Source organism: Abramis brama (assembly GCF_963993115.1).
Source record: "Abramis brama genome assembly, chromosome: 14".
Classification (NCBI taxonomy): Eukaryota; Metazoa; Chordata; class Actinopteri; order Cypriniformes; family Leuciscidae; genus Abramis; species Abramis brama.
In genome coordinates, this window is record NC_139976.1 from 37296895 (window position 1) to 37321906 (window position 25012).

A 25012-nucleotide genomic window follows, 5' to 3' on the forward strand; every position below is an offset into this window, starting at 1 on the left:
CATTTACATGATTAGATGATGACCATCTTCTGTTCCTCTCCTGAAAATACTCATTTAGACGTGCGGCAAACCCAAGAGATGAAGATGAAATGGCCTTAACCTCAATCATTTTTTATAAAAACATCACTTACATCATTGTTCTTACATCATTTTTCACAGAAAACCTGATTAATCTCTGACACACAGGTGTGTAATTGGCCAAATGAAGGTCAGTGAAATAAATGGGCTACATTTTCAGGTACACACACACACACACACAGCAGATGTAACAGGTTGAGTCAGGTCAGTTCTTCGCATTTCATGTCAGATAATGGAGTGACAGATGAGGATAGCGTGGACGTGAGATCACAGAACTCTATATAACACAGGATACAATAGAGACAAATGCCTGATGAGAGAGAATGAGAAGGTCATGTTCGGGTTATGGAGAGACATGGCACAGTTTTACCATCAGAAATTACTATCTTGTAAGGTGAAGGAAAGCTCATGTGTGAAAGCATTATATATGAATACTTCTAGTGTTATAGACATAGTCTGTTATGTTTACACAAATTAGACACATAACTATTTGTTATATTTAAAGCTGCAGTCCGTAGCTTTTTTTGGGTTAAAAATTATCCAAAATAATTTTTTGAACAAGTACATCACCAGCCAGTGTTCAAAACTCTCTGCTTGCCGTAGCTCGACTCAAAACGGTAAGCTTGTAATAATGTTTTTAATTCCAGTGGAACTGGTGGATTTCAGCGGGAAATTCGAGCGTGTCTTTGTGTCATTGTGTCGACGCCCCCCATGAAGAGAGGGGTGGGGTGGGGGGGCAGTTGCTCATTATCATTTAAAGAGACATCCACCGAAATGGGTCGCTGTGAACAGAGCTATTTTTGAGGAGGTAAAAGGGTGTTGTTTTACACAACATTAAGGAATTTTAACCAAAGTATATTACAAACTTTACATGAACACCCTAAAGAATCATACCAACCTGTGGAAAATGGGCATCCGATGACCCCTTTAAAGGAGTCGCGCCTTAAACATTTATCAATTCAGACAGAGGGTCAGAATGAAGGTTGAAAATAATGGTTATTCCACAATATATTCGTTTTTTTTGTGTGTGTGCAAACTTTTTTTATTAACATTATAAGTGAACCTCAAGGAACATATTAAAAGAATAGAATAATCCACGTCATGACCCCTTTAAAACAAAACCACTGCCTTACTAATAATAAACCTGCTGCTGCAAAGCTATAGTCAAAAATATTGGTAGACATGCATTTAGCTTTTGAAATTCTTTTCCTTTTGTCATATTTTCTGTTGCTAGTGTTTTATAAAAGCAATATGCAATTGCAGCCATACCGGCGATTCTTTGCATATCGTGCCTAACAACCTTCAGCTATTGAAAACTACATGTTTTCTCATGGCTAATTGCTTTTTTACAGTCTAGAACAGAACAAATGAGTTTAACATTGTGTGAGAACATGGTGACAGGTCCAAAATTAGAGAAATGAAGTGATAAATGCCCTTAATTCCTCAAATTAAATAAATGCACTGAGATCCATGTTTAATTAGGTGCTGAAATTGTATTTTGGCAGAACAAACTGCACGTAAAACAGTCTAGCATTATCATGATAAATCAATAATAACCTCATAGGGAAAGTTATTTGTGCTTTCAACGTGAAATTCTGCTTTAAAAAGGCATCAGATAGCACTGGGGTTCTGAAATGAGGCAAAGTCACAGTTAAAAAAAACTTTTATTTATTTATTTATTTTAAAAATCAAATGTAAATTCATGTCCTAGTTACACTTAATGTTGTCACATTTTCCTGGTTAAAAAAACATTTCTGTACATTACATCCAAAAAAAAAAAAAAAAAATCTATTTTGTATCTTTACATTAAAAATGTAATTAATGTTCTATTTATTAAAACCAAGTAAAAATCTCATCCAGTTAGTGTTTTAAGCATTTTTACATTTATTCCAAAATAATAACTAAAAGGCAGTAATAATTTAAACAATATATTTTATTTGTGAACTGATGTTCTTTTTTTTGGATCATCTTTAATTTCACCAAGCTGATCGCTCACTAAAACCCCCACAGTTTCGAGTTTGATTTTGGCGTGACGTAAAGACATGATATTTAAGTGGCTGAGTTGTTTACTTTTTAATTAATCAGTCTTCCCATTAGCACCGTTAATTTGTTCATTCAGACCGATTCGCAAACACACATGAAAACAGGAGGCGGGATTTATTGTACAAACCAATCATATCCATTCATAACCAATTATGTCATAGTGCGATGGAGGCATTGCCTCGTCTAATGTGACTTTCCCCCATTCATTCTCAATTACTCCCCCCCCCCCATCCCCATCTTCAGAGACTCTATGAATAGCTTTCATCCGCAGCCTTTCAATACATCAATTCTTTTAGGATTTGTGTGCAACCACAGTGTAATGAATCATACACAATAATAAAGACATTATGCATGCATTCAGATTAATCACTAATGTAAATCTAATTATAAATGGAATGTGGCTGAATATAATAGATGTTAATCCACATCCCCAGCTTTAGCTGGGTCTGTTTGGGGGATTAGAAATGTGTTCAGTGTACCGTAACAGAATCTCTCCCTATAGACCGATGCATGAAAATTAAAAGATGTGCTTGTGCAAAATTCCTCCTCTGAAAGTCTAGCTGACTGTGAGCAGCATACAGTAAATCTTCTTGATGCGATTTTCAACAGGTTGCACATTTACTTGAAACCTATATATATTATGCATTATTAAAATATTTGCAATGCATTAATTATGTCTTGTAATGGACCTCATAATGCATTGAATGAATAATTATTATCAGGGCATGGCATTTAAAGGGGTGGTATAATGCCCTTTTTAGAAGGTGTAAAATAAGTCTCTGATGTCCCCAGAGTGTGTGTGTGAAGTTTTAGCTCAAAATACCCCACAGATATTTGTATATAGCATGTTAAAATTGTCACTTTTTGAGGGTGAGTTTAAATGCAAATGAGCTGCTGCTCCCGGCACAGGGGGCGGAGCTTCAAGAGCTCTTGTCCTTTTACCTCACACACACACACACTGACATTTTCTAAAAACTTTTAGCCTTTTATGTTCAAACCGGAGTCAGATAAAGATGGAGAGACTCGAGAAGAAGTGACAACATGTAGAAGCAACAGGACATTTCTGAATGGTTAGTTGGTGAATTTATGAAGCTGATGTGTAGTTATCTTCTAGTCATCGATTAGCATATTCTGTCATGATAATCTATAAATCGTGTTCAGGGGGCGGGGTTTATGTAAATTCTAGGGTTGGTGATGTCACTAACCCGGGAGGAATGTGGTGTAGTCTCTACCAGCCGTTTGTTGTAGTCCTTAAAAAGCGATTTCTTTAAAAGCAAATATCTCCCTTTGCTTTGAACTTTGAGCGTTGTGATTTTAAAAGTGAAATCATAATCAAGCATCCCTTTACCTTTTTTGCTCACCATCCACTGTGGCTAGTGGTTTTCCAAAGTTACGAACCACTTGACATTTTCATGCCGCTCTATGATTTTTTATAATGAATTATACATAAAGGCTTCAAGTAAAGTGCAACCACACATAATCAGCTGAGCATTATGGGAAAAAGCACTCTGGTCACATATAAATCAGATTGTTCGTCATTCTGTTCTTGGTTGAAAGCAGGACTCTTGGCTGAGACTGAAAGAACAGATGCTAAGATTTTTCTCATGCATACTTTTTCATTAAATCCTGTCTTTTTTTGAACTAGTACGTCAGGCTTGACTTCAGATCCTTAAAGCACGTTGGCTATTTCTCTCGTTCTTTTCTTCCTGTCTCAGTAAGAAACCCGCACGTGTAACAGTAAATACACAGATGGCCATTTTCCATTGGCATGAAAACAATAATCATACAGTCACAGTAACACAGCCCTGGCAGGTCGTGCGCATGTAAATTAGGAAGGTGGAAAAAATAGCATCCCAAGAAATGCCGCTTTATTAACAAGAGCTGGACTTTTCCACAGACTTCTTAAAGAATTCCTGTAGGCCCTTTTCCCCCTAAATTTCATTTCATTTTTTTTGTTCTACTGGATTTACATTTTTCTGAATTCCTTTTTGTTTTTTTGTTTTTTTTTCATTAACATTTTTCTGGATTGCATTTTAATGAATAAATTAAAATGTAGTCATTAAAAAGCATGTAAAATTAATTGAGATCATGAAACGTATACAATTTAACAACAATTTATTAAAAGTTGAACAAAAACAAAAATTTTAGGGCCCTGTGAAATCCATTTTATTTTTTCCCAAATTCTGTTTTAATTATTTAAAAAATGATGAATAATGTCTTAATTATTTTAATAATTAAAAGCAGGTCTATTTTTCTCTCTTCTGACCAAAGCTATCAATTTTTTTTCCTCTTTTTCAAAGAGTCATAGAAATGCTACTTATTATTATTATTTATTTTTTTCGTTTGCTATAATTTGGGTCAAATAGGAACATCATGCAATTAACAAATAGCTATATAAGAAAATGAAGGTTAATACAAAAAAAACAATTATAAAATGCATTCAGGTGAAATACACCAGTTAATTTTTTCTCTGCATAAAAATGTGTCTATTTACATTAAAAACAGTGCGGTCCAGTAAAGTGTGTTTAACAGTCATAGGAGTTTGACAAGGAAGGCATGATGGTTGTTTCAAAGTTATGTGCCTGAGTTAGATCATACTTCTGAAATACCCTTTTATAGATATACTTCCTTGCATGATAACAAAAGGCATCTCAATTTTGGAAAAGTTAGCAAGCTCAAAGTGTCCAGCGTAACAGGATTGATCCTGATAGTGATTGAGCAGAAGCATATTCAGTGTGCAACGCTCTCAGAACGGGGTAGAAAATAGCACCAGCTTGTCTAACACACACACACACACACACACACACACACAGAGAAAGCTGCTGGTTGTCACATGCAACGTCGATGACACCAGAAACGAATGCTGCCATGGCAACGGCGAGATACTCAGGAGAACCAACCCAATGAAATAAGCACGGCGAAAGTGCTGGTGGTCAGATGACCGCGTCAGACAGATGCCACAGTATTATTATTATTGATGGAGTCAATAAAAGGCGGAAAAGTAAACAGTGAATCTTTTGCAAAATGGTGCAAAATGGGTCACTTGATCAATTTACAACATTATTGATGGCGATACAGAGTTGAGCCGTGACAATAAATAATAAAATAATGCACATGTGGATGTAGTTACCTGTGGCTACGGTACACATTGAGGAGGAGGATGAGGAGAGCGAGGGAATAACAGGCCACATACGGGCCGCCGAAGAGCCGGGTCAGGCCTCGAGTCCTGTGCTCCCATCTGGCAACCTGAAACACACACACACACACACACACACACACACACACACACACACCTGCTTTAATGAGGTTCTGAGACACATTCTTTATTATCAGAGGGCAAATATAACATTTTTGACCATTGAATCGGAAACCACCACAAATCTAGTTGTCATCTATCGGTGAAAGAAACTTGTACAACTAATAAATGTCCCATTATAGTGAGAAAGACTAGAACCTTATATAATATTAAAAGAAAGCCCTATGATGCTATTCTAAAGACTCCTAATGTTGTTTTTGAGTCTCCTATAACAGGTTTACATGCATCCAAGGTCAATAAAACACTAATTTTCTCATAATACACATTGCAGCATCAGCTCTTTTCTCTCAGTGTCTGAAACGGTTCAATCAAGGATTCAGTCTCTCTAAACCCCCGCCTCTCTGAGAGCTGCTCTGCTGTGATTGGTCAGAAAGCAAACGCTCATTATCATATCTGAATCTCAGCTCTTGATCACAGTGATACGAACAGTAACGATGGCGTGGGTTTTACCGTATCAATCTCATCAAAGTGGATTTGCTTTGTCAGCAGAAACAGCGTCTTCTCGACACGAACAACACGAACCAAACTCTTCCAGTCTCAGATACACTACAGTGTTTGAGGGCGGAGCTAAGAGACGCTGTTCAGCCAATCAAGACCAGAGGCGGGCATTATGCAAATTAGTTACAAACCTGATTCAGCAGGAAGTGAGACTTGATTACTGACGACTCGTTTCAGGCGGTTCAGAATCACTTCTTTCTTTTAGGAGACAATAACTACATTTATCTTTGATGTTTGAAACTTTGCAGACATTTACAACCAGTTATATAACACTACATGAAAGGTTATATCCGAAAACAGCATAACAAGGGCAGAGTGTTACAATTAAAATTAAAACATTAACCCTATTTGATGTCTAAACTATTCTGTACCTATTAGATAATTAGCAGTTTCATTGCTTTGATATTTCAGTGAGTGAGACAAATCAGTCTTTAACCTCAAATAATTGCATCACAGTTTCGCTTACGGGATGCTTTTTTAACATTATTGAATGAGGTCACTTTTCATTACTATCCAGTCCAATTCAACCATTTTAAATATGAATATTTTTAAATTGCATTCGTATAAATAAAAGTTATTTATTGGCATTGATGGTAACATGAAGATTTAGATTAATAAAATGTTCTTCACACTTCAGAACTGTTCACACACACGCACGAACACACAATATAAAATCATGCAGTCACAATTAATGTTATAATATAGAAATATACTTATTTTTGATGCATATATGGTAGATTGCATGGCAACACCTGAAGTTAAATATAACCTTAGGTTATCTTGTTTAATTACTGCTAAATATATTTACAATTGTTTGCATATTTCATAAAGAATTGATGTCAAGAATATTCAGCAAGTCAGATCAAGTCTCTTCATCATATTCTTTTATGGATCTCTCTCACAATAATTGAAGCGACCTGTCCTCACACAACCTAAGTTTATGTTACTCTTCCAACATGCATAATGTACAAACAACAGCCCGTTTCCAGCTTTTGAAATCATTAATGCTTCTTCTCTTCCCTCGTCTCTTTCTTTCAGGAGCCTCTCCAAACACACGCTGAGGTTTTGTTTGTAATCGCTCTCATGACTGTATGGATATTCATAGTCCGTGCCTGTATTATGGGCTCTTATCTGAATTAGAGCTGCTGAAACTCATAATTCATGAGCAGAGAGTCTCTCTTCAGCGAGTCCCGGTTCAGCCCGGGTCACGGCACCAGCGATTACAGCTGATAAAATGATTAAGAGTTTCGTGCAGCGCCTAATGAACAACTTCTGAGGACGATGAGAAGCCAGATGGTGGTTATGCACTGAAACAGTTTTACTGGCAGATATAGTAACACACACTTGTTTTGCTTTGCAAATCCTGCGGGTCAATCCAGGTGACTGAGTCTGCTAATTGGGAAAAATAAAAGTTCTGAGTATTGCATGCTCTCGAAAAGCAACGCTAATGGAGAGACTCATATTTCACAAGATGGGAATAAATGAGAGCAGAACGTGGAATAAAACAGAAATTTTTCGAGGTGTTTTGCCAAATAAATGAAACCAACAGCTGTAAATCAGCTCAGAAACGTTACTTTCAGAAACAGAAAACCCACAGTTGCATGTTGTTTTTATCACTTAATTTAATCATTATTATAATTTAAGGAGTTTTACTTAATCCATGAATTAGATGTACATTTCGAACATAATTCAATCTGAATTCAAAGGCTGTTGTAACATCCTTGTTTAAAAATGTATATATACACATGCACACTACCAGTCAAAATGTCGAATAATTATGATTTTTTTAAAATGTTTTTGAAAGAAGTCTCTTCTGCTCACCAAGGCTGCTTTTATTTGATCAAAAATACAGTAAAACAGAAATATTATTACAATTTAAATAACTGTTTTCTATGTGAATGCACTGTAAAATGTAATTTATATATATATATATATATATATATACTGTATATATGAAGAGTTCAGATGCAAAAGCCTCTAAGTGCAGTCTGAAATTTTCTTCTAGAATGATCATTTTTATCAAGCTTGTATATTTAAGCTCAGTAATTTCACTTGCATGACAATTAATAGGTAATTTTCATTGCCATTTAAGTGAATTTACTGAACTTAAATATACAAGCTTCATAAAAATGATCATTCTAGAAGAAAATTTCAGACTGCACTTAGAGGCTTTTGCATCTGAACTCTTCATATACAGTATATATATTACCTGTCAAAAGCAAGGGAGGGTCATGTGACACTGAAGACTGAGTAATGATGCTGAAAATTATATCACTGGAATAAATTACATTTACATTACGTTTGACTATATATACTTCCTTTTTTGTAACATAACTATATAGTGTAATTTAGATACATTTACTTGACTGGGACTCAAACATCAAACTAAATTGCAACTATTATCCAAAACCTGGGCAAATGCTTTGGGAAACTATTGGAAACGCTGAGACTGGAAACTGGAACCAGGACATGATTACTCCATTCTGTCCTATAATGAAAGTGGAGATTTTGGCACACAGACGTTCCAGACACAGTTGCACAATTTGTTCGTTTCATAATCTCAATCAAGGGTTTTTCGAGTAACCAAGTGCACTACATCGAAATTATTTGATTACTGCTTCTGAAGAACTTATGGATCGCTAATAAGCTCGTTCAATGGACTGAACGTCCTCGTCCTGTATATGGAAATCAAAGCCAGTGGCAGATGATGATATTAATATGATGATAATGCATCATTAGGATTCAATTTTAAGCAGTTGGACCGAAATCCATCCAGTGGTGTGTGTGTGTGTTAGTAGAGTCCAGTCCTCATTACAAGTGTATTATGCACGCCGCCGCTCAAACAGAACAGAACAGAACATGCAGCGATGGCATGAATGACATCAGGACGCCACCATGATTATGAAAGTGTTGCTTTGGTCTGCAGAGGGACACTTTTGACCCAATAAACATGAACGTGCTGCTACAGATGTGTTTAGTAATTATAACAGCGAAATTTCAACCTTTCAGTTTTTAATCACTTTCAGTTTTCAGGCACAAAGACAAAGTTACACATATGAATAATTATAGAAACATTATGATATGGTAATTCTATTTTGTGCACATGCAGTATTGATGTACGGCCTAAGAAAAATGGACACCCTTTATTTAAATATTAAAAAACTTGAAACTTGGTGAAACGGATTGCTCTGAGACGCCCCTCAGAGGGGTTGAGAATCCCAGCGCCGCTACGTTTCCGGGTGGACACTGAGATAAGGACTCGCCTGAGACTAGAACTCGCTGGAGACCGTTGCGCCCCGAAGCACACGAGGTGATGGGGTTGGCAGAACGGCCCCTGACGGCACCGAAGGGCAGTGGGCACCGTATATAATGAGGTGTTATTCATCCCCCCCCCAGGAATTTCACCATTTATTTTCTCAGAATGAAATGCAGCCAAATATCAACCAGACAAGTAGAAACTGTAAGTCCGGCATCCGACCAGCGCGGAAGGTCTCTACGTGTTACTGTCTTTTCTCGTGGCAAAGTATTTTTTGATTAAATGCAATACATTTCCTCATATGTATTTTCTCGTTATTTCATCTGACTCCATAAATGAAAAGGTTTTAATGATATCTGTGGATCATTAAATGTGAGCGAATGTTTGACTATTCTTTTTAACTCTTTACTGAAAATAATGTTCAAATAATCAAATGTAACAATTTATTATGTCAGGTAAATGTATCATGCCAATTTCATAATCAGTTCAAGGATAACCAATACAATAACAATAAATGCTCTGGAATAAAGAGAAGAGATGCGAACACAACATTAAAATACATGATGCTAAGAGTTTCGGTCACTCTTAGCATCATGGGCCAACTTGAGTTACAAAAAGGCCAAGAGCCCTTTGCTGCATTTCATTATATAGACAGAACCTCTTTCACATGGAAACATGTGCTAACAATTGAAATTTGCATTCAGAGGTTACACCTTTTGGGTGTAGACCAACCCTCCTTGTGTGCCAGTATTTCTAAACTCTTAAAAACCTTACAAAATGGTCTAGGTGAAAGGCTGAATATAATGTGTGAATACAGACATCAACTCAGATGAGTATTTAAAGGTCCCGTATTATGCCCCTTTTCATAAGATGTAAAATAAGTCTCTGATGTCCCCAGAGTGTGTATGTGAAGTTTCAGCTCAAAATACCCAACAGATCATTTTTTACAGCATGTTTAAAATGTCATTTTTTGGGGCTCAGAAAAACGCGCTGTTTTAGTGTGTGCCCTTTAAATGCAAATGAGCTGCTGCTGGACGACCCAGGGGGCGGAGCTTCATGAGCTCGCGCTCAGTCTCTCAGGACAATTTCATCTCACAGAATGATGATAATATCAGAAACTCTCAGTAAAGGTGTTCATTTCGAGTCGGACAATAATGCCTACAGAGTCAGAGTGCTGTATAGAGATGAAACAGGTATAGTTTAGTAGTTTAATTACGGTTATAACGTATTTGTCATCTGCTTGTATGTATCCATTATTTATTAATAGCCTACAAGTCTGCTGTTTCGGACCAGGTCCGAATGATGATCAAACATATACTGATGAGTTTAATAAAGTTTATTGTACATCACACAAAAGATGAAGCGTCAGTTTTACTTCAGAAAATCACCGTAAGAGCTGAGTAAACACAGTAAGTTATAAGAAGTGCGCAAGTACATAAACGAATTTCGGTAGAGTTGAGGGAGCATTCCTGTGGGCGGAGGTTAGTCAAAAAACTGTTCTAGTGACGTCATTAAAGAAGGAAGTAGAGGGATGTAGTCCAAACGGGCCGTTCGATGTAGGCGACTTCTGTTAAATAAAATATCTCGCTTGGCATTGAACTTTGAGCTTTATAATTTTACAGATATTATTTATGCTCTAACAGCAACATTACACACTAACTAAAGTTTGAAACATGGGATCACGAAGAACAGGACCTTTAACATTTAATTTCATCACAATTAAATGCAGCCAGAAATCAATCCGATAGAGAACTTGGTCTGGATGAAAGGTTGAATATATTATTTTCATACGTAGCCTACTACTTTCAAAGCCAGACAAATATTTCATTTAATTTCTCAAAATTAAATTCATATTATAATCTCAAACACAAAAAAAGAACCATAAATAATAGTCTGCAAACACATAATTAGTTTGCACACAATCATAAGAGAAAGAGAGAAAGGGGAATTCCAGTCTGCTCAGTTCCCTGCGCATGTATATATTGCGGACACTTTGCCTCAGCAAACGCGCGATCCAGGCCAAATAATCTTTATTCTTTAATCTTTATTAATCTAACAGGAGCAGAACTAAAACTCTCGATAGTGCATATGTTTCACGTCCCCTTTTACTAGAGCTGACCGTGCATGCTCCACTCCCAGACAAACAACACATAAATCATGTGTGTCCCCACTCGTAATGAAGCGAGGGCAGAGAGGAACACACACGATCCAAAATGCTGTTTGCTCGCCATTATATTCCTGTCTAGATATATAATATGCATGTGGACAAACAACAATAAATAGACAGAGACAGTTTCGCACAGAGCGCTTGCTGAAGACACAGAAGTCCTGCCATGACGTCACCCCTATACGCCATTGGACTGATTACACAAGTGCTTCACGACGCAATCACGCAGAGCGTTCACCTCGACACAACGCGAGAACTGCCATATATACAGTACCATACAGATAATTTGTTATTGCATCATAATTTTTTGATAATTTTGTTGCAATAGCTTACAGACAGAACAGGGAGGCTTTATCTGAATTGTTGAACTAAATTTACAAAAAAGAGAGAAGTAAACAGTCATTAATAAAATAAGAACAAATTAACAAATTGCAAACCATAGCTCAAATAAATACAATAGAATAAAGAGATACATGAAATAAACATGGCTTTAAGATTTTCATGTGAGTCCAAGCGTATATTCAGGTATGAAATCCTGCAGAAATTATAATGTAAAGTAACACTGGATAGCCTTTATTGTAATAATTAAATACAGATTAATGCTTACAATTAAAGTAGGGATGGGAATCAATTAAAAAAAATTAATTGCACAATTTGCTGTAATTAATTGCAATTAATTGCATTTCCCCCAAGCTTGTAATCATCAATATTTAAACTTAGAATCACCTAATTAAATTAAACAACACAGGAAAAAAGGAACAGAAAATAGCCCTATATTAAAATAATATTAAACATCAATATATTATTCTTTTTCAGTAATCAATCAACATAATCAATTTAACAGATTTATTTTTATTTTTTATACTAATTATCAAAATAAAATATAGTCCTACAAAGCTATTATTACCAGAGCATGTGATCAGAGCAGGTCATTTTACCATTGTTGCCCAGCATGACTATACCAGCTCAGCAAACAGAAGTCTACTACTGCACTGAAAAAAATTTGGAGTAGGATTTACTTGAAAAAAGCTAGGCAACTTTTTTCACTCAGAAAATGCTAGTAAATTTACAAAGATTTGCCAAGTAAAAACCTAAACATATTCATCAGTAGCTTTAATTAGAAATCTTTAAGTTAAATTTACTTGGGAATATGGAATTAAGTAAACTTTACTTAACCTAGTTAAGTGAAAGTAACACAGAAAATAAGTAATTTTAACTAGTAAAAGGTTGATTAATATCGATTTAGTTGAAATTTCCTTTGCATTACATTTCACTCAAACAATAATATTGAATTATACCAGTCATTTATAGTATGTGCTTTACTTAGATTATCTAAGTAATTTATACTACAGCATGTCAGATGTTAAGCATCATGTGAATGCAAAGACCTCAATACTTGGTAGACAATACACAATGACGGTAACATTTGATGGATCGTTTTTGTGTTTGAATGTGTCATTTTGAGCAGAACATTTACTCGAAATGTCACAAAATGGCAAGTTACTAATCCTGACAACAAAAGCAATGATAAAACAGTGTAAATACAGCTGGAAACCAGTGAAAAATTAACCTCATTAATTATTCAAGGTCCAGTGCATGATGGGAACCCCAGTATCAGAAAAGCTGAGTAATTTTTACTTAATTTTATTGAGTTGATATTTACGCTTTCATTTCTACTCGCTTGAATTAAGTACTGATATGGAATTTACTTCGTTTTTTTAATTCTTGCCTGAACTAACTTTTTCATGTAAATTACATTGTTTTTTTTCAGTAGTATTTACTTCAAAAAATCATTTTTTACAGTGTGAGAAATTTCACGTTATTTGAGCGAACTTTGCTTTTCCAGTGCGTGATCGGAACATGATTGGAGCGTTTGGGCCGTTAACGACAGAGCAGAACACTGAGCAGTGAGCGCAGCGCGCCGACACACACACACACGTTATGCGCGGCGCACACATGGAGCGGAAAAGACCCGCTCATGAAAGCTGCACGAGAGTAAAACCTGATCGTGATCGCCGAACATGGGGCGGGACGGAATATTTCCGGCTTTTTCAATAGCAGCCGCAACAGGAAATCATTAAAACGAGGCACAAAAAAAAAGTGCTGCGACAATTGCGTTATTTTTTTTAGCGCGTTAAACATCTCAAATTAATCGCAAAGATTAACACGTTAATTCCCCCAGCCCTAAATTAAAGTCAAGAGCAGTGAGTGATTTTCTCTTTGTCTTTTGTTCTCTGATTAACATGACAGACATCCGCAGGTTTATTAGGCTGCTGTCACTTTAAGAGCGTACGCACGGATCCAATATACTGTTCCACAACTTGCGTTCTCTCGACTATTTACGTTCCAAAACTGACTATATTTACCCGAATACTCGGCAAGACGGACATTTTGACATCATTTTGTATGTATTTGACCGTTTAAACACGAGAAGACACAAAAAAGTTAATTTGGTACTCGACAGCTGTTTGAGAGATCACTTACATATTGATATTTTTGACAACACTAAAACCAAGATGGAAAATTGACATGTAATTCAATTACATAAATCTTAAATTTAGGCCTAAATATGTGGGTTGTAATGGAGCATAGCTTATTCCTCTTACCACAAGAACTCAAAAGACGATGGCGAGTTTAACACACGTCGCCTGGGATGGATGGGAAAAGATCTCAATCAGTATAAACGCACAATCTGAAAGGTGAAACGGCATAAACAGTGGCGTTTTGACACTCTCTTGAACTCAATCTTCTAGTGACGCACGCAACATCTAGCCTGCAGTCTGTAATTACACTGAAAATATCCGTAATTAAAGTCTCGTTACGAGACCATGCTTACGATGACTCATAGCTACATTTTCCAGTCTCAAACCAACAAAGATTCACAAGGCTATTAGGCACTTTGTTAATTAAATCGTTCTGCGGCTTCGGAGAATGACAAGCCCCCCACGCAAAACACAAATATATGAACTAAACCACTTAGGATCCAATTAAGATTTACTAAAAACGGAAATTGAATACCAACAGTGCACGTCAAGTAGCTGACAAAATGCTTTAGCGTCCATATGTGCAATAAAGACAACATAATTCCAGACAACATGCGTCTTTGTTATATAAGACAATCTGCTGATGCAATGACAAAACTTTTACTTTACTGTCTGTCTGTCTTTTAGAAGAAAGCATGCATTACAGAAGAACGGCTGGCAAACTCTTGTGGTGAGATCATTCGGCTTACAGAATGTCAAGGGACAAACTGGTATTATTAAAACTGATTGAAGCGAGTAAAATGGGTCTGTGAGGGGTTTCTGTCTGTATTACATCTGTGAAAAGTGTTAGTCGGAGCTTTTCTCAAGGGTCTGTATCTGTGGCAATCTGACATCAAGGTAAAGTATGAACTTGATGATCCGTGCATTGGCATCATGATTTCATCAAATGTCAATGTAACCTGGGGTTTCGCTCATACTCAGAAGAACAGATCACCACTGGAACAAAACATGCATTTATGGGAGATTTCTGCAGCAAAACTTCAGTCTCTCTCTTCCTATAATGCTCTGGTCATCTTTCATCATGAATATAAAAGAGATGTCTAAGAGAAAGCATTAAGAGAGATGCACACGAACACAAACCAGGACTGGACTTTCTTTGGAAACATGCTAATGTATTTGGATAATTGTGGACACTTCAGTCACACTTTGAAATGTATGAATGTCATTGCATTAGATACAAAATAGCACATACTTTTTCTTTTTTTTAAAATCTTGAAATAAAATAAACATTAACTGAAATAAAACTTAAACTTATTTTATTTCAGCTAGTCACCAAAGCAACATTTCTCATTTTTATTATAAATGTAATAAAATAACTAAAACTTACTATATAGACATATTATAAAAATCTAAAAATTCTAATAAAATTTGATTTTAAAAATAAAATAAAATTTTAAAAATATATAATATCTCAAAGATAATAAAATAACACTGCTACAAATGTTTGTTTTTTCAGAACTAATTTCAACATTTAAAAAAACGTTAAAAAAACTTCCTTATGTGAAACATTTTACTTAAAAATGTGAATCTTAATGACTGAGTAAATAAATAAATAAATGACTGAAAAAATAAAATTGCCTGACTGAATAAATAAATTAATACATTAGAATATAAATTACTGAATAAATAGATTAGACTTGCCTTGATTTATTATTTGATATTTATTAATTAATGGATTATTGGATTTGATTGTATATAATGCAAATATATTCATACATATATTTTTAAGTGTATATTCATACATTTGCCACTTTCTTTCTTTTGTGAACCGTTCCTCACCCATCCATCCATCCACCATTTGTCCATTTCTCCTCCATGCTTCTCTCATCCCCTTCTCTCTGCTCCAGATCAGATTCTAAAGGCAGGAGTGTGTGGTCTGCATCTCCTCATCTCCAGAGCTCGATAAAAACCCTTATGTAACGTAATCCTGCTGTCTAATTGGGCACACAGCTTCTCCATCCATCTTCCCTGTTGCTCTTTCCATCAAAGAAGCCTTTCGCATTCGGTTTACAACATTCCTGTAAAGCGAACACAGGAAACACTTCAAAATACTGCATTAATATCACACTGAGAGCGCCGTTTGATGTAACACACATCAGCGAAAGCACACTGGATGCTTCAACACATGTGATTCAAGTGCTTTACACGACTCTACGTTATGTAATATGCAAAACGAGGTAAAAAACACGAGAATGCATGAAATATTAGAACCACATCAGTTATTGATCAATAGTTAACCATATTGATTCAATTTTTTTTTTTTTATAGTACAGAACCAATTATCGGTGTTCATCCATTACGTGATGTAAGAAATAATTGTATTATTATGCATCCCTTCTAAACGCATATGTGATCAGAAATTATTATTAGATACAACTAGAAGCATACAGTGAGGAAAATAAGTATTTGAACACCCTGATATTTTGCATGTTCTCCCACTTAGAAATCATGGAGGGGTCTGAAATTGTCATCGTAGGTGCATGTCCACTGTGAGAGACATAATCTAAAAAAAAATATCCAGAAATCACAATGTATGATTTTTTAACTATTTATTTGTATGATACAGCTGCAAATAAGTATTTGAACACCTGAGAAAATCAATGTTAATATTTGGTACAGTAGCCTTTGTTTGCAATTACAGAGGTCAAACGTTTCCTGTAGTTTTTCACCAGGTTTGCACACACTGCAGGAGGGATTTTGGCCCACTCCTCCACACAGATCTTCTCTAGATCAGTCAGGTTTCTGGGCTGTCGCTGAGAAACACGGAGTTTGAGCTCCCTCCAAAGATTCTCTATTGGGTTTAGGTCTGGAGACTGGCTAGGCCACGCCAGAACCTTGATATGCTTCTTACAGAGCCACTCCTTGGTTATCCTGGCTGTGTGCTTCGGGTCATTGTCATGTTGGAAGACCCAGCCTCGACCCATCTTCAATGCTCTAACTGAGGGAAGGAGGTTGTTCCCCAAAATCTCGCAATACATGGCCCCGGTCATCCTCTCCTTAATACAGTGCAGTCGCCCTGTCCCATGTGCAGAAAAACACCCCCAAAGCATGATGCTACCACCCCCATGCTTCACAGTAGGGATGGTGTTCTTGGGATGGTACTCATCATTCTTCTTCCTCCAAACACGTTTAGTGGAATTATGACCAAAAAGTTCTATTTTGGTCTCATCTGACCACATGACTTTCTCCCATGACTCCTCTGGATCATCCAAATGGTCATTGGCAAACTTAAGACGGGCCTTGACATGTGCTGGTTTAAGCAGGGGAACCTTCCGTGCCATGCATGATTTCAAACCATGACGTCTTAGTGTATTACCAACAGTAACCTTGGAAACGGTGGTCCCAGCTCTTTTCAGGTCACTGACCAGCTCCTCCCGTGTAGTTCTGGGCTGATTTCTCACCTTTCTTAGGATCATTGAGACCCCACGAGGTGAGATCTTGCATGGAGCCCCAGTCCGAGGGAGATTGACAGTCATGTTTAGCTTCTTCCATTTTCTAATGATTGCTCCAACAGTGGACCTTTTTTCACCAAGCTGCTTGGCAATTTCCCCGTAGCCCTTTCCAGCCTTGTGGAGGTGTACAATTTTGTCTCTAGTGTCTTTGGACAGCTCTTTGGTCTTGGCCATGTTAGTAGTTGGATTCTTACTGATTGTATGGGGTGGACAGGTGTCTTTATGCAGCTAACGACCTCAAACAGGTGCATCTAATTTAGGATAATAAATGGAGTGGAGGTGGACATTTTAAAGGCAGACTAACAGGTCTTTGAGGGTCAGAATTCTAGCTGATAGACAGGTGTTCAAATACGTATTTGCAGCTGTATCATACAAATAAATAGTTAAAAAATCATATATTATGATTTCTGGATTTTTTTTTTAGATTATGTCTCTCACAGTGGACATGCACCTACGATGACAATTTCAGACCCCTCCATGATTTCCAAGTGGGAGAACTTGCAAAATAGCAGGGTGTTCAAATACTTATTTTCCTCACTGTAAATAAAACACGCATACTTGTTCAGTCAATACATTTTCATTATTTAAACGTAATGACACTAAGGTCTCATAGGTCAATGCATTAACTATTTGAGCAATAGATTTGTTACAGAATTATTAATCTTTGTCAATGTTATGAAATTCAGCTGTGCAGTGTTAGTTCATGTTAGCTCAGGTGCATTACATAAGATGCAATGTTAAAATTAACTTTAACTAAGATTAATAAATGCTATAAAAGTATTTTTTTTTTCATAGTTTATGCTAACTAATGTAGTTGACTAACAAATGTAACCAATGTAATATATGATAATTTTTTTAAAGGGGTGGTTGATTATGATTTGACTTTTCTAACTTTAGTTAGTGTGTAATGTTGCTGTTTGAGCATAAACAACAGCTGCAAAGTTACAACGCTCAAAGTTCAAAGCAAAGGGAGATATTTGCTTTTAAAGAAATTGCTTTTTAAGGACTACAACAAACGGCTGGTAGAGACTACACCACACTCCTCCCGGGTTAGTGACATCACCAACCCTAGAATTTACATAAACCCCGCCCCCGGAACACGATTTATAGATTATCACGACAGAATATGCTAATCAATGACTAGAAGATAACTACACATCAGCTTCATAAATTCATCAACTAACCATTCAGAAATGTCCTGTTGCTTCTACATGTTTCACTTCTTCTTGAGTCTCTCCATCATTGTCTGACTCCGGTTTGAACATAAAAGGCTGAAAGCTTTTGAAATTTTCAGTGCATGTGTGCGTGAGGTAAAAGGACACAAGCTCTTGAAGCTCCGCCCCTGTGCCGGGAGCAGCAGCTCATTTACATTTAAAGGGACAGACACAAAACGGTGCGTTTTTGCTCACCCTCAAAAAGTGACAATTTTAACATGCTATATAAAAATATCTGTGGGGTATTTTGAGCTAAAACTTCACACACACACTCTGGGGACATCAGAGACACTCTTTACATCTTGTGAAAAGGGCATTATACCACCCCTTTAAAAACTTAGGGTTATACCTTGTAATTTACTTTCTTTTTAAAAACAAATCTGAACGTGAGCATGTTATAAAATATTACATATACTTTATGTAAAACGCATATACTGTAGACAACAGATGAAAAATTACAAGAAAAAAACTACCCACATTATAATATAAAGACATTCATCCAGTATCAGATGAATGATCACGTCCAGAGAAACTTGCTGGTGCACTTTCTGACTCACATGCATTTTAGGGTTAAAAAAAGTGCATGATTTGTCCTTGAGTTGAATGATAATGGTGCAAATTAAGCATTATGTCATACTTTAGATCAAAATTGCTGATAAATGTTGCATGTGATGCATAAGAACACAAGCAGAATGGCCAAACACACACACACACACACACACACACACACAGTAAATCACACTGCCAAGGCTTTTTAGGTCAACAAGAACAAAGACAAAGGCTTTATCACACATACTAGAATAACTTTATGATATGAGCGATTTCACTGGAGGCAAATGTGCTTAATATTATAATATTATAAAAATTTCAACAAGTTAAATTTGTCTCCTGCAGAATGTATAAACCAACTTAGGAAGAGACTGATAACACTTTACAATAAGGTGTGTTAACATTAGTAAATGCATGGATTAATACTAAACTACTTACTATTAAATGCAATAAAATATTATTGTTAGTTCATGATAACTAATGCATTAACGATAACCATGCATAAATGCATGTCAACAAACCTTATTGTATAGTGTAACAAGTGGAATGAAGTTACCATGCAGAGATCTTTTGTTTAATACTGTATTTTACGTCAATACAACAACAAAACTCCTCAACATCATCATGTGAATCTGTGGATTCTTCTTGACCATCTAAAGTCCTCAAGGCTTTTTCTACTGTGTCCGTGCGCATAAACAGCTGACGACGTGTCACACACACAGCATGTGATGGGGTTAATACACACTTTTGCCAGAGAGATTTCAGTCGGTGTTTTCCTCTAATGAGTTGACAGACAGGAAGACTCCAGAGGGCCTACTTTAAAATCTTGTTATCATTTATCATTTTGAAGATCAAGAACACATGGCTGAATAGAAGAGCAGATGCGTTCGGTGGATGGAGAGACGAACGTGTGATAGTCAAGTCCCCTTCATTTATACAGCGCTTTTAACATTATAGATTGTTTCAAAGCAGCTTTACAGTGATAATAGGAAATTACAGTAATGGAGATTGTTTTGGCTTTACAGCAGCTCTAGAATAAAGTTATTGTCCAGATAAAGTTAAGTTTTGATTGATTCACTTCCGTTGCAACGATCATTAGTTATTAACTTGGGGGCCGCTTACGCGACACCATTTTAACAGAAAATAGAAATCTTTTAATGCGCTCTGGCCGTTCATTTGCACGACAACAGTGTTTGGAGAACGCAAACTTTGAAATAAGTTCCTAGATGCGAGTTTTGAAAAACGTTATCATCTCCGTGTACACTTCAAAAACGTGAATCTGCGAAAACGTTGACGGCGTGCACATGCATATTACTATTAGTCTATAGATAGAACTAATAATAGAGTTCGTAATAGAACTGCATTTGCGCTGCGCCATGGCGGATTCGCTATTTACATGGAGGAATTAGCAAGCGAAAAAACTGAACGCGTCTCCAGAGAGCAAACGGACCAGCTCGTGCGTGAGGGAAAGCTGTGTGTGTGTGTGTGTGTGTGTGCGTGAGAGAGAAAGGTTAAAGCGCAAGCAGACCATCTACGGGACAAGCTGGATTCCACCATATCTTTATGTACACAATAATAATATTTTATATTGTAATCCTTTTATTTTTAATGTTTGGCTAGTTTGTGTGCTGCTGGGCATCCCTGTGTGTGTAATAAGCAGAGTGTGTGTGTGTAATAAGCAGAGTGTGAGGGCGTTGTGGACCCGCCTATAGGCTCATATTACTAACGCGCTCTTTAAATAACAACAAAAATATTGCGGTCTATTTCAGTTCCTCAAAATAGCAACAGTCCATCAATGCACCTGAACACACACCTCGTTTTCAGACCAGCAGCACATGGGCGCACAAATGGGCGCAAATGCATTTGCTATTTAAACAACGTGGCGCAGGACATGAAAACGAAAACTGCGTCGGGCAGAAACTAGCAAAAAACACTTGCGTCGCGCTCGGCGTAGCATTGCACCGGGTGTATGATAGGGCCCCAGTCTTTTTCACCGCAACTTCACCGTTTAGACAGAGGGTATGAACGATTGTTTTCCATATCCATTTTCTTGAAAAGGGGCTTAACTTGTCAAACAGTGGCAGATTTTTCTGGACCTTGGTAATTAACTATTCAACAATGTCGTCTGCCATTTTAAAAGCGTGAGCCCATTAAATTTGAGTGGATTCTGATTGGCTGTCAGTGCTTTATCGTTGGACAGCTGGAAAAAAATCGTTGTAAAAGTGACCCCAATGATAGCGTTCCTTATATCTTTATTGTTATAGTTGTAGTGTGAACTCTGATATTCTTTACTGATTCTTAGAAATGATTTTTAGAAACTATACCTTAATCGTTATTTTTATAGCTATCGTCCTTGGTGTGAAAGGGCCTTTAGTCACAACTTCTAGCAACTGGAGTGCCTCAGGGCTCGGTGCTGGGACCGATTCTCTTCTCCATCTACATGACATAACTAAGATCTGTCATTCAGACACATGGCTTTTCCTATCACTGCTACGCTGATGACACTCAACTCTACCTCTCATTTCAGCCGGATGATCCGACAGTCGCTGCTGGATGAAGGACCACCACATTCAACTCAACCTTGCCGAGACAGAACTGCTTGTGGTTTCGGCCAACGCAACACTTCATCACAACTTCTCCATTCAGCTTGGCTCATCAATCCATAACTCCTTCCAGGACAGCCAGGAGCCTTGGAGATGTGATTGATGATCAGTCAAACTCTACAGACCACATTGCTAGAATTGCCCGGGCCTGCAGATTTGCCTTATACAACATTAGGAACATCAGGCATTTCCTATCAGATCATGCTAAACAACTCCTTGTTTAAGCTCTTGTTCTCTCCAGGCTGGACTATTGTAATGCTCTTTTGGCAGGCCTTCCATGTACTGTCAAACCTCTGCAACTGATCCAGAATGAGCCAAAGATCACGTATGTCACACCTCTCTTTATAAGTTTTAGGGCAGCCCCCCAAAAGTCGACTAACCGTTAGTCGACTAGAAGAGGCTTGGTCGACCAAAATTTTATTAGCCGGTTAGTCTCAGAAAAAATGTTCGACGGTCACTTACGTAAACCTTGTAAACCTTTAATGCAAACTGTAAAGGTTCTACTTTTATTTCTGTAAACTCACAATAACAACAAAATAATGTGCTTTTGTAAAATGATGAAAACAATCAGGATGCGTTTTCTGCCGCCCCGGTCTCAGTGAACCGAAACTCAGTGAACCGAAAACAGACATGAGGAATATGTCTATAGAAAGCTGGAAATGTCTACGTTTAAATGAACCAATTCAAATACAAAATATATATTCTTAGATTATGTAATTCATATGAAATGTGCATATAGGCGCGTCCACTACTGCGAGTCAGCCTTGTCGATGTCATCACTGCAGCCGAAAACACAGAAAACATTATCAATAAATTATTAAAATGTTAATGACACTAATATAAAAATATAAAATGACAGTCTCCCATTCATAATCATTACGTTTTCCGGTGCGCTGTGGCAAGCATTATGCATGCGTTTGAGCGCTGATGTATTATATAGGGAATTAACAACAACAACAACAACAATTTTATTTGTATAGCACATTTAAAAACAACTGGCGTTGACCAAAGTGCTTAACAAGGCCAATAAGGGTAGACAATACAAGCACAAAACCAGCAAAGATACACATCAAAGAGAAAAAGTCGGACACATCAGGGTATATTAAAAGCTAGTGAAAAGAGATGCGTTTTCAGAGAAGATTTAAAAAGTGTCAGAGTTTGGGCAGATCTGATATTGTGGGGTAGGCTATTCCATAGCTTGGGTCCATAAGCTGGGACCTGATTTTTAATCTGGTCCTGGGGACAGAAAGTAAGTTCGAGTCCCCCGATCTTAGTGATCTTGACTTAATTTCTGGATGAAGCAATTCAGATAGGTACTGGGGAGCTAAGTTCTGTATAGTTCTGTATAAATTAAAGGCTCATTATTATGATTTATGGCTTATTAATTAGTCGACTAATTGCTCTAAATGAACGACGACTACTAGCCGACTAGAAAAATATTTAGTAAAAGGCAGCCCTAATAAATTTACATTGGTTTTCAAAAGTAGTGATTCTGGATATATATATATATATATATATATTAAACATTTTCCACAAATGTCTGGAAATTGCGACCACATATTCATAAAACTATAAGATCATTGATATGAGCGTCACACATCATCGGCCAGCTGTTCCTGGAATCACTGTAAGCCAGAAATGTTTCATTTATTCACATATTCAGAGCCAAGCTCTCATTTCTTCTTCTGTGAGGCAATCAGTGGCGGCTCTTCATCAACATTCAGGTATTTGAGGTCAGCACTGATATCATCACTTTTCTTGTTCTTTTTTTGGAGTAAGCTAGTCAAATGTTTTATTGACTCTTTAAAGACTGCATGAAATGGCTTGATGAGCACATGTGTGGATGTAAGTCCTATTAAAAAATAGACATTGGTAAATGACACATATCAGACGCCTCTGCAATTTTGTTCTGTGCTGATGGCCTCAAATAAATTAGAGAGCTTTGATGTTCAAGTGTTTGATTTTGGGGGAAAAGATCTAACTGTGATTTTTCTGTTAAAAATTAAAAACTTAAATGCGCTTTAAAATGCGATTAAAAAACATTCCAGGTTTGCTCTGCTTGTTCGTAGGAATGCACAAGTTGGCCAGAATTTCAAAATATATATATAAAATATCAAAATGGCTATAAAATATTATGATATTATTATGTTATTATTATTGTTTATTATAATAAAAAATAAAAAATAAAAAATAATAAATATAAAAAAATATTTATATAGTAAATATAATAATAATTATATTATTACTTCTGACAATTATTAATATTGCAATATTTAACTAAAATAAAATATAATAATAATAATAATTTTAACTGTAAAAGTACAATACTAATATTTCTTAATTTTATTATTAATATAATTAAATAATAATAAATATAATTACTAAATAAAAACAAAAAGAATAATTACTATTATACTGAAAAATAAAAAAGTATTTAAGAAAAGTAATATAATATTAATTAAAAAGAATTATATAACAACTGTAAAATTCCAAAAGTAATATTTATGGCTGTCTTAATTTCTTCATTTTCAAATGTTAAATCATCAAACTTTTATTTTGGTGTTTGTCATTAGAAGATGGATGGCATGTGTTGCACGTTTACAAACTGACATTAAAGCGACTCGCAGCATTTACTGTAAAAAAATAATTTTTGCTTTAACTTAAAAAAGTAAGTTACCTGGTTGCCTTAAAATGTTGAGTTCATTGAAATTAAAAATTTGAGTTAATACAAAGAAGGAGATTGGTTTAATCAACAGAATCTAAAAATATTACGTTATCTGAACCACATTAATTATCTAAGTTGATTTGACAAAAGAAAGTTGTGATAACAAATCATGAACATCATGAGCTGCTCACATGTAAACGAACAAAAGTTTCACTCTGAAACACACAATGCATATATTTATTTCAATCACAGCCTTTGGGATGATAATCACACTAAGCCATTTTATAAAGAAATTAAATGAAGAATTAATCGATTTTAAAATAAAAATCCACATTCTAATGCAAAAAGGTGCATTTGAATGTTAGGTGTGTGTGTCATGCGGCCTTTTCAGATTAAATGCAGCCCTAATAAGGACCCTTAGAAATCCACTTATAATTGTATACAGTACAGTACAAATTATATATTCTTTTTGAAATCCCTTTCACTTAAATTGATCCCAGCATGAGATTTTCCAAGCGTCTCTTCCATGACGCAGTTTCATGCCCACGTTAGGCTGATTCAGGCTGAGGTTTGGTAGAAAATGCATCCAGAAATGGCAACCTCTTCGCATCTACTGAGATGACGGCAT

The 25012-nt window shown here is 36.2% G+C and overlaps 1 protein-coding gene across 3 annotated transcripts in view; it reads right to left on the reverse strand.

Annotated features, from left to right (window-relative positions):
- Window positions 1-25012, reverse strand: part of pemt (phosphatidylethanolamine N-methyltransferase) — an 87560-nt gene that overhangs the window by 48130 nt on the left and 14418 nt on the right. For 2 of the 3 annotated variants that reach the window (XM_084134581.1, XM_084134580.1), the window contains exon 4: window positions 5252-5367. In XM_084134581.1, the coding sequence (XP_083990707.1) occupies window positions 5252-5367 (116 nt within the window). Of the gene's footprint in view, window positions 1-5251; window positions 5368-15680; window positions 15920-25012 lie in introns of those variants that run through there. The other variant, XM_084134582.1, reaches the window with a different exon arrangement.